This window comes from Thunnus thynnus, chromosome 6 (genome assembly GCF_963924715.1).
Source record: "Thunnus thynnus chromosome 6, fThuThy2.1, whole genome shotgun sequence".
Taxonomy (NCBI): Eukaryota; Metazoa; Chordata; class Actinopteri; order Scombriformes; family Scombridae; genus Thunnus; species Thunnus thynnus.
Genome location: NC_089522.1, coordinates 22,208,298 through 22,226,990, shown reverse-complemented (window position 1 = coordinate 22,226,990; position 18,693 = coordinate 22,208,298). Strand labels below are relative to the sequence as shown.

Below are 18,693 nucleotides of genomic sequence, written 5' to 3'. Positions count from 1 at the left end.
TCAAGTTGATAAATCTAGCGTAATTGGGAGGGGGAAGAGTAAAATGGGCCTCTCTTCCAGTCACGAGTGAGTCTAGAACTGCCAGAATCACTGCTGTTTTCTGTGAGACACTGCTTGAGACAGATGTCAGCAGCATTTCTTATGGAGATTAGCAAGAAAGACTTAAAAAATGGCATGTCCTTCACAACAACTTAAGTTCCAGTAGGCTCCCAATTCCAGTATAATTAGGTCAGCTGCTGCTCAGCTCTGCATCTAAGTAATTATAAGTTGGGCATTATGGAAGCCAGATGTCCCTCATCAGACATGTTTCACTTATGAGCCAGGCTCTGTTTTTGAAACAAGAAACATGAGTTCCCTTGTATAAGATTTTACTGCCTACAGTCATTCGAGATTCTACTTGAACATGATTACTTTCTACAAAGACAAAGCCTCATAAATCTCCCACCTGACGTTATTAACTTATAATATCTTAAATAAATTAGAGAGAAAAGGGAATACTGTAGTCCTGATCCACTATTCTTGAGTGGTTCCTGCATATCTGAGCTACAGCTCCGGTGTAACTGGTCTTCTACTGGTGGCCTGCATGATGGCCTTTCTGCAGGTGCCATTCCCATTACAAACATCCCGATGAAGCACCATGGGGCCCAGCCAGCTCTAATTGGCTGTATAAAAAGGGCTGGAGTGTAAATCGCCCCATGTATAGGAGATAATGACACCCTTCTCATGGTACTTCTGTGGGTGCTAGGCGGAGTGTGTGTGGCAGGCAAATGGAGGGAGCTTGGGCACTGAGGCTGGCACTGTGACCAGACCGACGGGACTGAAAGAGGCCTTTGTCTCCTGGGTTTCAAATTAGCTCAAAAGCTCAGGCAGGGAGAGAAAAGGGAGGAGGGGGCATGAGGAGACGACAAGAATGGTACGGAAGAAAGAGAATGAGGCCTAAAATCCGTTAGAGGAAGAGAAAGGCTTAATGAGAGTAAACTCAACACCAATGGTGGACCATGCTGCTTTTCTCTAACGGCTTTGCTAATCATATTGAGTCAGGAGCTGACTGAATGATTCAGTTTCGTCATGGAATGCAACTGACAGTTGGGCCATAACTGTCGCCTTTGGTGTTTGGTTGAAAGTGAGTTTTTTTGCTCTCACACATACAGTAAATCTGTAAAGTGAAGACGCTTTTATGGCATCAGCATGGCTAAAAGAAGGCTTCACTGTTTAATCTCTAGATAATATCATCATTCCACCATTACACAAGACATGGAAGCTTCACTCAGTATGAAACGGCTTTTGTCTCTGTACAGACTAGTTCATTCACAACCGTTTTGTTACAGCATTTCAGCTGGTTACATACCTCACATTTAAACCTCCCAGGCAGTCTCTCACACCAAAGACTTGAATGTTCGCCCCCCCAAGCACCGATAAGACATATTTCACCGCTACGGTGCAGTCTACAGGATTAAACCCTCTGAAAGAGCCAGTAACATTGTAAGGCGGAGCACTCTAATAGGCATGACTTCATTAAATTCAATCTCATGTCTTGAGAGGAATGTGCCTATAGTGATGGCTTCCATTATCCTCACAGAATGGGGATTCCCATCGCCTGCCTCTCAAGAAATCGTCAAGCACAGCCGAAGATAAAAATGCTGAGAAATATTATCAGCGTAGTTCAGTCTACCTTTAGTCTCTATTCACATTCACAGGAAATGTAATATGTCTCCACTTTAGCATCACCACATGACTACATTACTTCCTTTCTACAGGATGCAGCGTTGACACAGTAACAGTTCCCTGCTGTCCACTTAAGAGCAACTGTCATCCTGAAATAATTCAGGCTCTGACCATTTTTTTCCCTCACAGACTCATAAATTATGGTGTTGTGCTTTTTGTCGATCACCATAATGAGTAAGCCATTGAAATGTTAAACACTTCTTTGACACAGTGGACAGAGCCGTCGGACGCTGGGCTTCCGCTTTAATTTAAGTGTCGTTTCAACTGGCTGGATTAAACACCTGACAGAGAAGTGGGGGATTGAGAGAGGGAAGGTATCTGCATTGATGGGATGAGTTTAAAGGGTCACAAAGAGGGCAGAGGTTTAAACTCATCACAAGGAAGGAAGGTTATTACAATCAGAAGAAATTAAGAGTGCAGGGCTCCAGTGGTGGAATAGTGGAGCAGACAGACACAATAGCAGAATCTCAGTTGTCATGGCAGGGCTGAAGCTTAACCTTAATCATTGAAAGGTCAAAGTTGAGTGGTAAAGGGATACGAGGATGGTTGCTCTTTGTTCCCTCTTATTAGCATCTGTCAAGAGTAACGGGACTCCTAGAACGCTGCCTTATTATTTCTTGTGACATTTATGCTGAGACAGATCACCTCCTGTCCTGTTAGGGAGAATGAGGGCAGTATAGGAAGACAAACAGGGAAAAGCTTGAAATTGATCTAGAAAGATAAATACTGAGTGAAACGACAGAGGAATATAATGAGTAGAGGTAACGACCGTCCACTGCTCCTACTGCTGCATGAATTGCCCACAACTTAGTCTAAACCCTCCAGATGGCATGTGGGTCATCTGGCCACAGAACCCAACATGTCGTAATCTTGATCCCACTTCAGCTAGTTGCCTTATGACCCACGTGTCTATTTTAGCCCTTAAAGCAGAGGCAGCATCTATAAAATAACTTGAAAAGATTTGCCATCGATCCCTAATAATGTTTAGTCTTTTGGCATCAGTTTTAAGGGAGCTCTGAAAGTGTGTCGTTTTTGATTAAAGCCCCAGGCTCATAGCACCAAAGAGGTTTTCCATGCCGGATCAATGGATCCCAGTAAATCAACAACACCAACAGGCCTACACATTCACTTCAACTAATGGGTGTGAATGTGCTCTCGTGCACATTTCTCCACTATCTTCCAAATGACCTCAATATCACTGTTAAGTGTGTGCGTGCAGGCATACTTTCACCCTGTGGGCTTGTCAACCAGCAGTCACACACTGGGCAAACAACCATCACCAACGCACTCACAAGGTTCCTTTCACTTTTTGTTTTTAATTGTCTCATTGAAACATGTGACCTTGAGTGTATTTTCTCCCCCCTAATGGAGTCTGGCTAGACTGAATAGAATGACAATTGCTTGCAGCAGAGAGGAGGATAAAAGCAGATCTGCTTTCACCCGCAGTCTCTACTCTGACAGTAGCAAGAGGGCCCCTGAGCTTCATTATGCCTTTGCTCTGTCTAAAGCTATACTTGGTGGGGGTTGAGCTGCGCTGCATCTGTGATTCATTTCTCATCTCTCCTGAAAGTAATCCCGGGATGGGCTCAGCTCGGTAGAGTTAGATTTAACTCGGGCTGACATGACCTTGACATGCTGCAGAGCCTACAGGTCACAGTTTTATCCTCCATCAGCTCATTGAAGTCCAAAAGTCCTCTCTAGAGCGATGTATCACCAGAGACCTACAAGTAGATACGGAAGGCTGTGGCTGTCATTTTTTGTTTTTACTGTAGATGATAGATAGATATGATGGAACTAACACTCACTATGAGGAAGTAATTCAGCTGTGACTGATACATGGCCTCTAAAAGCACAGACACATTCCAAGGAGAAGACGGAGGTGGGGGTTGTAAAATGAGAGCAGCAGTGTTGAAGTAAAATGGAAGCCAGTGGTATGAGAAAGAGAAGCTGGGAAAGGGGATAAAAAAAAAAAAAACAGTATTGAGCTGGTCTGCACTCGGTGTCATGCCATTTGAGAGCCCCTCTGCACTTTGTGGTGGGACTAATTTGGAAAAAAAAAATCTAGTACATGTGCATTTTACTGAAAGTGCAAAGGGAGCAGGATGGGCAGTGAAATGGAGGTCAGCTGAGTGAGTGTAAGAGAGAAAGGCAGGAAGAGGATAAAAAATATATTAATTTATATCGAGCCTGTCTGTGCTATTATATCAATAATACAGTCTTTTGCCATATGGGTGTCTGGGCAGCACTTTCTAGGGAATCGAACCCAGAGAAAGAGGCTAGTAAATATGGATTTAGCTGAATTTGCAAGCTGGATTCTCTCGAGTTATTAAGAACACAGCAGAGCCTTCAACAAAGCATTAAAAACATTGCTAATCTACACTTGTGTTAAGCCTGAAACTTTGCCACCGTGGCTTACAAACTGATGGAGCTATTTCCTATAGAAGTAGCGGTTCTAACGGCTCAAACACATTGAGAAATTACTCAGAGCTTTGGTGAGATTTAAGCAGGCTCAGCACCACTATGCTGTCAAAAGCACTTTAATGGTACAAAGACAGCTTTAGAGTTGAAAGGGAGAGTTCATACAGTACAGTTGGAAGAAGCTCTGATGCACAGAAATGTGCTCCGGTGACATTTTGCAGCACTGCGTGGCCTAGAGAGGTTCACCAAAGCATAAAAATTACCCATCTTTTATCACGTATACACACATGCACACACTAGTCCTCACTGTGCTTCTAAATAAACATTGCGTGATTGCATTTGCCTATCTTGCAAATTTATGGTAGAGCTGCAGTAAACCTTGGTATTTTTACTGCCACCCACTTAGAATGGAAGTCACACAATTTGTCTGTAAGTGTGTGTGTGTGTGGACGTGTTCAAGCAGCTGTCCCGACGTCACCTGTAGTGACAGCAGGCAGGGGGCCCTCACTAAGCACACTCAGGCTTATGGTCATGAAAGGTTTCTCACTCACAAGCACTCTGTTGGTGGCACCTCAGATGGCCTTCATATATCTCACACACACACACACATTGTCAAAAATTCTCACAAACATTCCCAGGAGAGGCGTGTGTCCTTCGCCTGATTAAATGTTATTCACACTTGATAGCGAAAACACACATGGCAGCCGCAACCCTCGGTGAATTTACTTCTGTTAGGCAGTCAGGGCAGTGTAATCCCGCCCCCGGTCTCTCAGGGACTCAGTGTGGCAGAGGATACGGAAGCAAAGGTGAAAGGTCGAAGTCCTGGTATGCATTGTAATCAGATTGGAGGAGGATCTTAATCAGGTTCAGCGGTGGCCTGTATTCACTGAGACTAAACAGCACTCACCCTCCAGCTGAGACTCATAACCCTGACCCGGAAGAGACTTGAGCAACCAGCTGGCACAGCATCGCCTAGTTAAAAACAAGAGATTACTCTATGTAAGGATTATTCTCAAGATCTTTATGAATCCATGATGTTTGATACTCCCAAGCTTACAACTAGAGTATCTGAATCTATTGAGGGTTTGACTGATTTCAGCTCTTTTTTTTCCTTCTTTTTGCTTTATTTCAGCTCTTTCTTAGAAGTCAGTACCACTATATAGAAGCTTAGTGGTAAGACTGATCTGTATTGTAAGCTTATGTATTATTCATTAATGCACCAACATCAGGGCTTTCGCACAGCAAACACCCACGCTCATTAGACATGTGCAAAAAAAAAAACCCCTGATGAATATTAATGCACCTTCAAACGTCAGCCTTAACTCAGCTCCGCACATAGTGATTAATTATTACAAAGAGCAAACGAATAGCGTGTACTCTTCATCAGAGGGGATTTAGCAACATAATGTTTGTGAGGGCATTTCTTTCTCAGTAAGTCAAATAATAAGCAGGGAAATTCCAATTACAGAAACAAATTGTTTTTTTTGTTGCGTAAAATTCTCCTGAGTCACATTAGTGAGATATTTTGAATTATTGTTGTTCATTACTAAACTGTGTTACCATGTAATACTATACTCAGTTGAATGAATGGTGCGTGACTAGGGCATCGATTTAAATGTTGTCTGAGCACGGAGCCACTGACCTTCTACTTATTGAAAGGTGTCTCTAACCGTCATCCTGTCACCACCAGCTTATTACCCAGTCCTTTTCAATAACATTACTGATGTGCATTCAGTCTCAAGGCAGTGCTGATATGAGAAGGTCCGCTAAGGGAAAGCCTCTCAGGATTGACTTCCCGTGGTTGTTGAAATGATCCGAAGAGCAGGGATTGTGACGCGGCCACATGGGTGACATCATGAGAGGAGGGGGCCACCTGGCAAGGGATTGAGAGGCTAATTGTCCCTCTGGTGTTAGGTTATCTCTGCCAGCTCTCCTGAGAGAGAGAGAGAGAGAGAGAGAGAGAGACATGCATCAGACACATACACGACCGCAGACACACACATGCAAATCCTAACCGTACTGTAGCCACACATACACAGACTACCATTCTTCTGTCTCGTAAATATACACACATTCTGTACCTGTTCAGCTGACAATAACACAAGCTGGTGAGTGTGTGGATGGAAGCTCTGCCGTCAGAGACACACCTGCACACACGCTCCAGAAGTTACATGCTCACCTACACACACACACGAACATTCAAGGTCACTTCAGACACTGCTGAATACACAGTTACAGAGATTTCATGTGCTTTCCCCTCTCTCTCTCTCTCTCTCACATTACACACACATGCATGTTCCTTTATTCAGCTCCAAAAGGGAGAGGCCCACCCTTCTTCAGCGAGTATCCCCTTACTTCTCAGCTTTTATCTGCTATTTCTCCAAATATCCCGTGGGGGATGGGGTTTTTTTTCATGTTTTGGGATGAGCCAGCAGGGGCGGGAGGGCGTTGACGAACCTTGAAAAAGAGGATGGAGGGTTAAACAGGGCGATAGACGGGGTAGTAAGGACACAGGTGGCTCAGTAGGGCAGATCGGATCCTTGTGGCTTCCAGTTTGTGGCAGTGTCTTTACAAGTGGGGGAGGGGCATGTTTCTTGCCTCTCTTAGCATCTATATAATTTATGATGTCTTTCCTGAGCAGCAAGAGAGAGCCAGCTGCACTTACATTATGAACAATTTTGCTAGCTTGTAATAACTGCTAAGCGAACACCAAGTTAACATAATTAAACATCATTTAGCTTGTGAAAATGGTCAAAATTTCAGATTGATTTAAATGAAAATCCAACAATTTCCTGATTGGTTCTTGTATTCTTTTGTACAGAGAATCAAATCTAATGTGACTCCTCTTTAGAAAATTAGACCATTACAGTGCTCCCCGACAACTGAATGCCCGTCACCATGAGAGAGATAAGTAGGCTTCAGTCTCTTTGGTGCCACCAGAGCTGGCAGGCGAGCACACTTGTGGCCCACTGCCGGGAGAGACACCTGGCACTTTCCTCTCAAACACAAACGGGCACGCACACCAAACGCACACACCCTGGGTTCGGCCAGATGGGAGCCCTTTCTTATCTAGTGAGATTTAGGGTGTTAAAGAGCCCAACCTGACACAAACAGTTATACTAAAGCAGCAATATCCAATCAATCGCTGTCTCTTTCACACTTGATTGTAACAAGATTGAAATAGCGGTCACTGATAGCTCTTCCTCTTTTCCTCTTCTCCCTCTGTCTACCTCATTTGACCTTACAGAACAGCCAGACGATGGAGCTCCAGAGGAACCAGCTGCGTGATGACATCAAGGAGTACAAGTTCCGGGAGGCTCGTCTGCTGCAGGACTACACCGAGCTGGAGGAGGAGAACATCTCTCTGCAGAAGCAAGTGTCCGTGCTCAAACAAAGCCAGGTGAGGATGAAGCAGTGCTGAAGCTCTACATGTGGAAAATCTCATGTAAATTATGAGAATAGTGAGGTTATAGTCTCAAAAATGAGAGCAGGTAAATACACAGTCTTTGGTAATTTTATGCTCCGTACTGGTCATCATAATGCAGCTCATTCAGCTTCTGCACAGTTTTCTCAGCCTTTGGTCAATTAGACCTAATTAAACTAGCAGCCTACACACCCCTGCCCAAAGGTTGACACCCAGAAACGTCCCAAACACAACAAAATAATAAGAAAATAAGAAAATACAGGCAGAGGGCAGGGTCTCTGCAGGTAAATATATTGCCACACAGTCCAGAACATCCAGTTTTTGGTAATTTTATGCTCTATTTGGGTCATCATAATGCAGCTCATTCAGCTTCTGCACAGTTTTCTCAGCCTTTGGTCAATTAGATCTAATTAAACTAGCAGCTTCACTGTATACTATCTTACAGAATCTTAGGAGCCCTACAGGCCCTCCACCTCCCACACACAAGCTCCCAGATGCTTCCTTCTTGTACAGATTAGACTGTCAAAAGAAGCATGAGCGCTTTAATATTCAGATTTAATTATGATATTAAAAACATCCTCTGATACAGTAGAGATAAGCAACTGCCTTTGTTTTTACCAATGTCTGCTAACTGAGCTGCAGTCTGAGGAAGTGTTCAACAGACTTTTTAACAGCTCTCTGTCTTCAGACCAGGGATTCAAACACAAAACACTTTATTCAAATGAGTGAAAAGGAAAAAAAATCCCCATTACACATGTGAAAAACATGAAACAGAGCTGAATTTCCAAGTGAGATATTTCCATTTTGACGTTCACTTTTATGCTTGAGCTGTTAATTCTCTCCGTATGTCGTCTTGGATTATATATCTGTATTCATCATGGAGGGCATGAAACAAACAAAAGCGCCTCCTACCTTTTAGTCTAGCAAAATAAAAAGGATTCCCAAATCCAATTAACTTAACACTAATTAGAAAAGAGAAATTCAATGGGCATGTTCTAGATTATCTTGCCACATATGAATGAGCCTGACAGCTCATTTTTTAATTGAAGTTTCGTTTATTTTTAGATATTTCTCTGTGAATCCTAAACTCATTGAAGCGGTTCCTTTGTCTCCCCAGGTGGAGTTTGAGGGTTTGAAGCATGAAATCCGTCGTCTGGAGGAGGATACTCAGTTCCTTAACAGCCAGCTGGAGGATGCCATCCGCCTGAAAGAGATCGCTGAGCGTCAGCTAGGGGAGGCCCTGGAGACCATCAAGACTGAGCGTGAGCTAAAAGCATCCCTGAGGAAAGAGCTCTCCCACTACATGAACATCGGAGACACTCTGTACCACAGGTAAATAAAACACAAAGAGGGTCCGTGCCTCAGCATCCGCTGTAATAAACATGAAATGACACTCTTCACACCTTTTTTCCCCCTCAGCCCTCTTAGCATCTCCCTGGATGGTCTTAAGTTCAGCGACGATGCCGCCACCGAACCCAATAACGACGAGGCTCTCCACGGATATGAGAATGGCTTCACCAAACTGGCCAATACCATCACTGACGACAACCGCATCTCCATGCCCAAGAAGGAGGAGCTGTTCCATCCGGCCCCCAGCCTTGTGGACGACCTGCTGAGCGAACTTAACATCTCTGAGATCCAGAAGCTCAAACAGCAGCTGATGCAGGTTTGTGTTTTAACCACCATGGACTGAGCAGACTGTTTGTTTGTTAACAGTAGAAGATATCATTGATGTCCATTCTACAGACAATTATGAATCAATAAATTGGTTGCAGCAGAGTAGATTGTAATGTTAAAGGCACACTATGCAAGATTTGTCAGTTGGTGTTTGTAAACACACAGCATTCAAAGGCCCCTCCTCCCTGGCTCAATGAGAGAGAGAGAGAGCAGCAGTGGTCAAGTGAGCTAGAGAGCAAGTGGCGCTGGCAAGAACAAAGCATGACTCAGAGAAATAACATTTTCTGATTGTTTCATGGTGGTTACGTTCTAAAGCACAAATAAACACACCCACTCCTCCGCGCAACCCTGCAGGTCAAACAGACACATATAGAGCAGAGGAGCAGCACACAGCAAAGGAGAGAGACAGAGAAGCAGGGGAAACACTGAAGCACATAAAAACACAGCGATATAACCTTGTCGCTATGCTATGATTTCCAACCTCACGTCTTATGTGCTGTTATTGGCTGGGGCCTACACACCTCTGCCCAAAGGTTGCAGAAACATCCCAAACACAGCATAATAATAAGAAAATACAGGCAGAGGGCAGGGCCTCTGCAGGTAAATATACCGCCACACGCTTCTAGTTGGTCATAAGTTGTGATTGAGAGGGATTACTTTTGTATGAGTCAATACATTGTTTTTTAGTAAAATCCTGCAAAGTGTGCCTTTAATAACTTGATTCAGCAGTACTTGTGTTCAATTTTGGTTGTATTCAGCCAAGATAGTATCAATAGCAGGCTAATGAGAGTCAAAGGAAACAAATATTGGAATATATTTGTGAGATGTTTTTGCTTATTTTCGCATGCAAATATGATTTATCAGACCTTGAATTTACAGCATTGTCTTCAAACCAAACTACATTTACAAAAATTTACCACCAAATAAGTCATGACAGTGGGACAATGTATTTGAGTAGGTTGGAGATGAGTGTGAAGTAGTGAGTCAGTTGTGTGTTTAGGCTATATCCTGACCCAGGCTGCTGCAGGGATCTAAATCCCCTTATAGCGAAGTTAATCCAGGGAGACGCACACACCCTTCAGGCTCCGCTGGGTAGTGAGGCAGCGGGTGGTGGCACCGGTAGACCTGCCATCTGCTTGCTCATCACCCCATGAGTCCAAGGCCACGCGTGATTGGGTACCATGGTTACCAGAAAGGACTGGAAACCTGTGGATAATGATTGTTTTGAGGACTGAAGGATTAGGGATTTTTTTCTCCCTCTCCTTTCATCAAACATAAGCACGGTTGCCAGATTAATGTGTGAATTTGAAGCTACCTCAGTGCTACCCTGCTATGGGCACTGCTCTGATTCTCAACCTGACTGCGGTGGTTGTGAACCTGGCGGTCTTTGACAAAGCCTTGTGTTTGATATGACCCAGCAGCATGTCATACTGCCTACTGAAGCCTCCTGCTGGGTCATTCCATAGATTCCAGGCAGGAATCAGAGCAGAGGAAACAAAAGCTGCTTTTACTTGTTAAGCCATGTTGCTCTCCAACCTTATCTCATACTATTGATTGGGTACTCACTGGTCAATGCCAGACGTCCGCTCCTCACATACCCTTCCTATCAGTCCCTGGTAATCTGTAACGACATCCAAGATGGATGCTGGAGGAATAGGATAGGCAGTGATGTGTTTTGGCTGCCTCTTCCAAATTGAAGTAAGGTCATTCTGCATTAGGGTGTGACAAATAATACTCACTTGTAAATATGTGAAAGCATTAGTTTCAGCAGTGACTTATTTAAATCATAGACATATTTTAAATGTGCGAAGTCTTACAGTAGAGTCATGAGAAATACAGTTTCATTCCTTTTATAATCTCTGGTATATTGATTAAGCTCTCTTTTTTAATTTGATCGTCATTATTTATTCTGCATTAATAAATAATACATGCAGATGGGCATGACTGTGATACTTTTTCATTATTTACAGATCAGCTTCTGAAATACCTCAGTGCTTATATCAGCACAACTGTGTGCATGTGTGTGTAAGACGACCCACCCCAGGGTCTCTGCCAGCACTGAGCTGAACAGAGTCCAGCAAATTGTCAAGGTCATCCTGACTCTGATGCTGGACTACTGAGCAATGAGCCTCACATACCTTGGCAAAGCATGCTTGATAGTGGCTAAGGTTACCACATGACAGATAATCCACTGATTTAATATGATCTGCTTTCAAAGCAGGAATCATGCACATCATCAAGTTACCAAGGAATGCAGATATAACATTGCATGTGTGCAATAAGTCAAGCTGAGAGTGCTGTACTTTCATTAGGGACATACAATATGATGACCTCACGTCTCATTGCTCTTTGTGCTCCTTCATCTCTCCTCAGATGGAGCGTGAGAAGGTCAACCTGCTGTCCACCTTGCAGGACTCCCAGAAACAGCTGGAGCAGGCTAACGGCGCTCTGTCAGAGCACCAGGAGAAGGTCAACCGCCTCACCGAGAACCTCAATGCCATCCGCAAGCTCCAGGCCAGCAAGGAGCGCCAGTCTGCCCTGGACAACGAGAAAGAACGCGATAGTCATGAAGACGGAGACTACTACGAGGTGGACATCAACGGACCTGAGATCCTGGAGTGCAAGTACAAGGTACATGTCTTCTGGTAGCAGAGGTTAGACAGGACAAAATGTTAGATTCATCTTTAAATCGGCATGTAATTTCCATTAAGTCAAGTTCAATCAGGAATGTCTTTCACTACATACAAACTCAGATTTTGTGTATTCTCAACCATTGTTTTTGCTTTGCAAGGTTGCTGTGTCTGAGGCAGGAGAGCTGAAGGAGGAACTGAAGACCATAAAAACAGAATACCAGGCCTGTCAGTCACGTTATGAAGAGGAGCGCACCCGTCTGCAGAACGATGTCACAACGCTGGGGGTGAAGCTGGCCACTCTGGAGAAGACAAGTCAGACAGAGAGAGAAGAGAAGGCTAAGCTAGAGAAGGAGCTGCGCAAGGTGAAGTGTTGTTCTTCATATTGATATTCTACTATTCTGTTTTTATAAACCTTCTCTTGACAATACAAAACATGGTTAGTTAATGCATTTCTCTCTATGTCCTCAGTTGAGCGACGTGGCTGGCGAGTCGCAGGGTAGTCTGAGTGTGGCGCAGGATGAGCTTGTCACCTTCAGTGAAGAACTGGCCACCCTCTACAACCACGTCTGCATGTGCAACAACGAGACGCCCAACCGTGTCATGCTCGACTTCTACAAGGAGGGTAAGGGTGGTCGCAGCAGCCCAGAGGGCCGCGGCCGCCGCTCCCCCATCTTGCTCAGCAAGGGCCTCTTCCCTGAGCCTGGTAAGACCGACCTAAGCGACGGAGCCCCATCACCAGTCTCCTCCCTGCCTTCTCCTGTGTCTGACCACCGCCGCGAGCCCATGAACATCTACAATCTGGTGGCCATCATCCGAGACCAGATCAAGCACCTGCAGCTGGCTGTGGACCGCACCACAGAGCTGTCGCGCCAGAGGGTGGCCTCTCTGGAGCTCGGCACTGTGGCCGACAAGGACAAGGAAGCCTGCATGGAGGAGATCCTCAAACTAAAATCCCTCCTCAGCACCAAGAGGGAACAGATTGCAACTCTGAGGACCGTCCTCAAGGCCAACAAGCAGGTCCGTAGATCTATTTTGTCTTTTATACAGTCAGAATATCCATTTAATTGACTTGATATCAGCCCCAAACATTTGTCAGTTTTACTTGAAAGACAGAAGCAGAAGATGAGGGTGTCAGCTATTTCAAGTCTATTCAGCTGTTGGAGCAAATGCATTGCAGACAAGATCTATAACTAACACTATGGTGGAGACAGCAGCCTTATGGTGTCAGCTGCCCAGAGTGTTTGTGTGGTTAGGACAGGAGAACAGCCCTGCAGAGCACAGAGAACCATAACCCACAGTGTGTATGCAGTTGCTCTGGTAGCCCTTTAAAGTATGTGTGTGGTTCCTCAGTGAACATTAGAAGACAGACATGAAAGCCCCTCATAAACCACACACCTATGGTTTTTAAACCAGCAACAAACAATAGAAGCTAAAAAGGTTTTCTATAGGCAACTGGGCTACCTTAATGACTTAAACGTGACTGAAAAAATAGGTCATATGGTCCTTATTAGCAGAGGTAGACTTCTTGCGACAGGAAATACACCCCCCGACGCCTTCCAGCTGCTCTGACCCTTTTGTTCTTCTTGTCCACCCACAGACAGCTGAAGTTGCTTTGGCCAATCTGAAGAGCAAGTATGAGAACGAGAAGGCCATGGTGACCGAGACCATGATGAAACTGAGGAATGAGCTGAAAGCCCTGAAGGAAGATGCCGCCACCTTTTCCTCACTCAGAGCTATGTTTGCCACACGGTAAGGAACATAACACCGTCTGCTCAGTGGACATCCCTGAAAAATAAGTTTCCTTCATCCTGCCTTACAAGACAAACACACAAGCATTTATCTGACATACCATTCTAACCTCACAAAATGAGAAATCTTTGTTTGCCCACATGGTTTAGCATGTATCCTGAACATGCAGGTATGCTGTGCTACTGTAGATAAAGACACAGCAGTAACACAGCAGACTTTGTGTTATTCTTAAAACTACTGCACATGCAACATACAAAGACCCTCCACAATAATATCAGGTAAGCTAAAGATAAGACGATCATTGTAATATAATCCATATTTACCATGTTGGCTGTGTCTGTTGGCTTAAGGAGGATGTCGTTTGTTTTTCTGAGATTCATAGCGAGGTAGGGGTACTACTATCATTGATGCTGACTATGGAGAACAGAAGGTATATAATCTGGGTATCATTTAAATATGTCACTTAAGTAGTGTTTTCGACCAGTGACAGTGTGTGTGTGTGTGTGTGTGTGTGTATGGATCAGATGGGCCGACACACTTGCTAATCTTTTCTGATTCCAAAGAGAAGCCGGTCAAAGGTTTCTCTGCATAATCCCACCTCAGCTTGCTTTGGATTACACATTCACCCCTCCACACATACAGTAGTAGACTAAGTGCTCACACACTTCTTGTTTGTTTATATATATATATATATATATATGTGTGTCTGTGTGTGTGTATATGTGTGTGCATGCATATATTTGTTTGAAAAGGGTAAGAAGATGAGTGATAGTGCACTTTTTTAGGTGAGATTTTAGTGATTCCTCAGAAAACTCCATTTTTTAGTTGTTTTCTTCTCTATTTTTTTAAGACGTTGATGCCCACTCGTCCTGTAAATATCAGCTCTGACCCAGATGGTTGTGCTGAGATGCTGAGACAGTCTTTCCTTCTGCATTTAAGACTCCTCCACAATCCGCAGCAAAGCTCAAGCTGTGCAAAGGGGAAAGAGGAGGAGGAGGAGGAGGGTGGGGAGAGACAGTATTATAGAACGAAGGTTACAGAGGCTGCAGGGAATGTGTGGGCAACTCAGCACCCCTCATCTTACCCATACAGTAATTCAATACCTATCCTTGAAGTGAAGTGCGCTTGCTGAAGTAACTCCATATACCTGCAGTGTCTAATCAATTAGTAACAGGAGGAAAACTCCTGTCTGCAAATAAGAGAGTCGCTGTTTGGTGCACTGCAGAGCCAGATGGCCAGAGGACGTTGGTGTAATGCTAAACTATTTGGACCAAAAGCAACCAAGGCTGATAGAGAACCAGATCTTGCTCCTATTAAGGACATTTTTTTTTTGCTCCCCAGGGGCTCATGACTTGCACTACTTGTTACAACAGTGCAGGGAAGATGTGAGATCATATTTATTGTGAAAAAGCGGAGCCATTGTCAAGTGTCTGTTTCCCTAAGCCTCTTTTGCTGGAGAAGCTTAAGATATTGCAAACACCTTACAGCTTGCTGTATACTCTCAGCATCGACGCATGTGTTTTTCTCCTCGTGCACAAAGCCCCTCCCCCTGATGATGATGTTCTTGAGGTTCCAATCCCAGTAGTCTGTCAGTATTCTGGTGCCTATGCATGAATTACTTTCTGTTTATGGGATTCACGTATTGGTATGTAAATTCTGTCCTATACGGCGCGAAGTTGGGTCAGGGGACTCTTTGAGAGGCTGAGGGACTCGCCCGACTGAGGTTTCCCACACTCCCTCCCTTTGTATCCCCCAGTCCCCCCTTCCATCCTTCCTCACAGCCAAAACACCCGGTTCCCTAGTCATCTGGAAAAGAAAGGGAGGAAGGGGGCAGGCTTTCAGTTAAAGCCCACTACAGGAGCCTAATTTGACAGTCTCTGTTTTTTTGGGTTTTTTTCCCATGGTAATCACCACTCAAAGTCCGTAAAGGTAGATTTTTGAGATGTTGAAAACTCTCAGATACACATGTGTGGTCTTTGACAAAAGGGTTAGAAAGATGTGAGTGGAGCTTAAAGAATGTGTATGTTTTTTTTTGTGTGTGAGCCTTTGTGTGATCTCATGCAGTCTGTGCCTCTCATATAAATTAGAGTTACTTGAGATTTTCAAAGTGTGAGAATTTCATGAGAGACACAGGGCTGAGTGTTTTTCAAGACCTGTTTCTGTGTGTGTGTGCCTCTCCAGCTGCAGTCTCTGGTGTCATGTTAACAGTAAGGTCCTGCCTCTGACATTCCTAAGACATGCCTCGACATGCTCTCAGCACCAGACCCTACTGATTAACAGTCATACCATTAGCCCAAGTCACATTTTCTCCTCAAATATACACCCTCAATCATCCTGCTGTTCTGTTGTTAGTTGTATTCTCTCTCCATCATTCATTCTTACCTCCTCCTCCTCCTCCTCCCTGCACTTGCTATGATATCTATCAGACCATGACCAATCAGGCTCCAGACAACACGACAGCTGAGGAGGTGGTGTTTGTGTGTTTGTTTGCTGCTGTGGAGCCATTATTGATCCTGAAGCATGTCTACATGAATGTTTCCACACTTGAGATATCCTTATGTGGCCTGTGGTGACTGTAAATCACCACAGCAAGATGCAGATAAAGTGCCTGCTTGTCAAAGTTGTGAATATTGTGACTGTTTATCCTCAAAAGGCCAGCCGCCGCCGCCTCCCGCCCCCCCCCCCCCCTCAGCCATTGTGCCCACCACACCCCATCAGCAGGCCAAAAGGGCTCCTATTGTATCCCTCCAGTCCCTAGAATAGACTCCTCTGTTTTTTTCCCGGGAAAAAACGCACGCCCTCTCTCACCCCCCATGCAAGAGTGACTGAACCACCCCCCCTTTCCCGGGTCATCCCCCCATCTCATACTGGGTTTAATGAAGCAGCACTGATCCCTATTGTCTGGGTGTGTGGCCCACTGGGAATCAAACTGCATACACAAGAGGGGAGGGCATGGTTTATGTTTGTATGGTGGTCTGGCAAGGCCAAAGTTCACATGGAGCACAACCACGTGCAGCGCCACACACAGCAAAAACATCTGTGTATATTGATATCTTTGGTCCGAGATTCTGCCTTCAAGACTTGTTTTTCTTAAAACAAGAAAGGAATTTGTAATATTATAGAATGTACAAAATATTTGGAACAAGTTTATTTTGGTTGAGAACAAGTCAATGACTCAGTGATAAAATTATATCTAAGTTGGGGATTGTTTGTTTTACAGTGCAACAGTTCAAGCAGCCACTGACCACTGACCAAACATCTCTCATGCCTTCTGGGAAAATGACAGTTATAGCTTACAGACATTGGAAAACAATGATTGAATAACATAATGACATAAAATAGATTTCTGCATTCTTATGGATTTTCATGGGTTAAAAGAGTTTGTGTACTGTCACAACAGGTCGAGGCGTTCCCAAATTTTTTAAAAAAGCATCTTAATACCAGGCAGAGAAGAGGGTGCAGGGTGAGGCTACCTACCAGTTAAATTAAGTCTGAAAGGTTTTAGCATAGCATCATTGGAGGATAAGGCGATACAGACTACTGTAGCCAACCCCTCCCTCCACAGAGGTGTGTCAGTCATTACAGAAGAATTCCACTCAGATTGCTTTGTCAGCAACACAGAAAGTAGGGATGAGTAAGATGGGGATAGAGAAAGTGACTGATGCAGGCAGACAGATGGAGACGGCAGCAAGGATGCAATGGAGGGAAAAAAGGCTTGGGAGGCAAGATAAGAGCTAGGAAAGAGGACATGATTGAAAGAGAGATGAATGAGGGAGGAAGGTGGTGAAAGGAGGGGGGGGGGGCAAAGGAAGGGTCGGAAGAAGAGAAAAGCATGAAAGGTGAGTGCAGAGACAGCAGATGGAGGGTGAAGATATGAATCCCCCACCTCAATCCCTTCAGATGACCTAGTTTTAATACCTGTCCAGCCATAGACACACACACACACACACACACACACACACACACACACACACACACACACACACACTTGCAAGGGCACAGGGAGACAGGTGAGAATGCCGCAGTGCAGCACCGAAGTGATATTGAGCGGTTGGTAGGCAGCTGTCATATATTGTGCTATTTTGCACACAGATGGGAGATGAAGGGGATGGATAGAAGTGATACTGTCTCACTTCTACTGGAAAAGTGAAGATTAGGTGTGATCGGCTACATTCTTCTCTTCCCCATTTTCATATTTCTCCTCTCTCCAATCCCCCTTCTCAGCGTGTTCCTCAGGTGACGCAAAAAGGATCTTCTCATTGACCCCTTAGGCTAATGCTTTCATCCTTTGTGTATGTGATCTATTCTTAACTTCCAACACACATCCACTCATAAAATTCGAAGGAGCTATAAGCTTCGCTCATACTGTATGTCTCACCTGTTCATGAATCTCAATCGTACCCTGCAGCAGCAGCAGCAGCAGCCGTATAAACCCAAAACCATGCATTTGCATATAATTTTTGAAAATATATGAAGAATTGTTGAGAAATGTCACAGTTAGAAAGTGAATCATGTGTTGAAGCTGGTCGTGAGATGTGGATTTTCTCATTTCTGTGGGATGGAAAGCTGACAAGTTTTCTATGTTGCAATACTAAGTTAAGACATCTATTATCAACTGATGGCCGCTGCGCGCAGAGAGTTTGTTGCTGTTCAATATCTGTTCACATGACTGTAGAAAACATGTCAATTTGTGAAGTGTGGTGGAGAGGACAGAAATGGATGATGAAATCAGAGGTTAATAATTCAAGAGCTCTCTCTTATCAGGTCTGCACTATATGGCTCAATGGCTCCACCTGGTGGTGGTAAACACTACTGTGTAACCAGGGGAAATGTCATGATGAAAGTGCTTCACTTTCAGTGGTTTTAGTCTTTATGATCATTGGTGTCAGCATCTCAAACATGCAGCATATATATGCAAGTGTTTTATGCAGTTTGGTCGGTAATGCAAATATAACAAAAAGTCAAATGTTTTTTCCCATTCAGTCAAAGGCTTCTTTGGTATTATTTGGTCTGCCAGTGCCCCCTGGTGGTCTAACATAAGATCTTACTGATAGTGTTAAAAAATCT

General features: G+C 44.3%; 1 protein-coding gene across 2 annotated transcripts in view; it reads left to right on the top strand.

Moving 5' to 3' along the window:
• The window catches only part of LOC137184721 (protein bicaudal D homolog 2-like), a 45,340-nt gene that overhangs the window by 20,602 nt on the left and 6,045 nt on the right, over positions 1-18,693 (top strand). For both annotated transcript variants that reach the window (XM_067592664.1, XM_067592663.1), the window contains exons 3-9: positions 7,391-7,543; positions 8,685-8,899; positions 8,987-9,233; positions 11,618-11,875; positions 12,036-12,239; positions 12,346-12,894; positions 13,475-13,626. In XM_067592664.1, the coding sequence (XP_067448765.1) occupies positions 7,391-7,543; positions 8,685-8,899; positions 8,987-9,233; positions 11,618-11,875; positions 12,036-12,239; positions 12,346-12,894; positions 13,475-13,626 (1,778 nt within the window). The remainder of the gene's footprint in view (positions 1-7,390; positions 7,544-8,684; positions 8,900-8,986; positions 9,234-11,617; positions 11,876-12,035; positions 12,240-12,345; positions 12,895-13,474; positions 13,627-18,693) is intronic.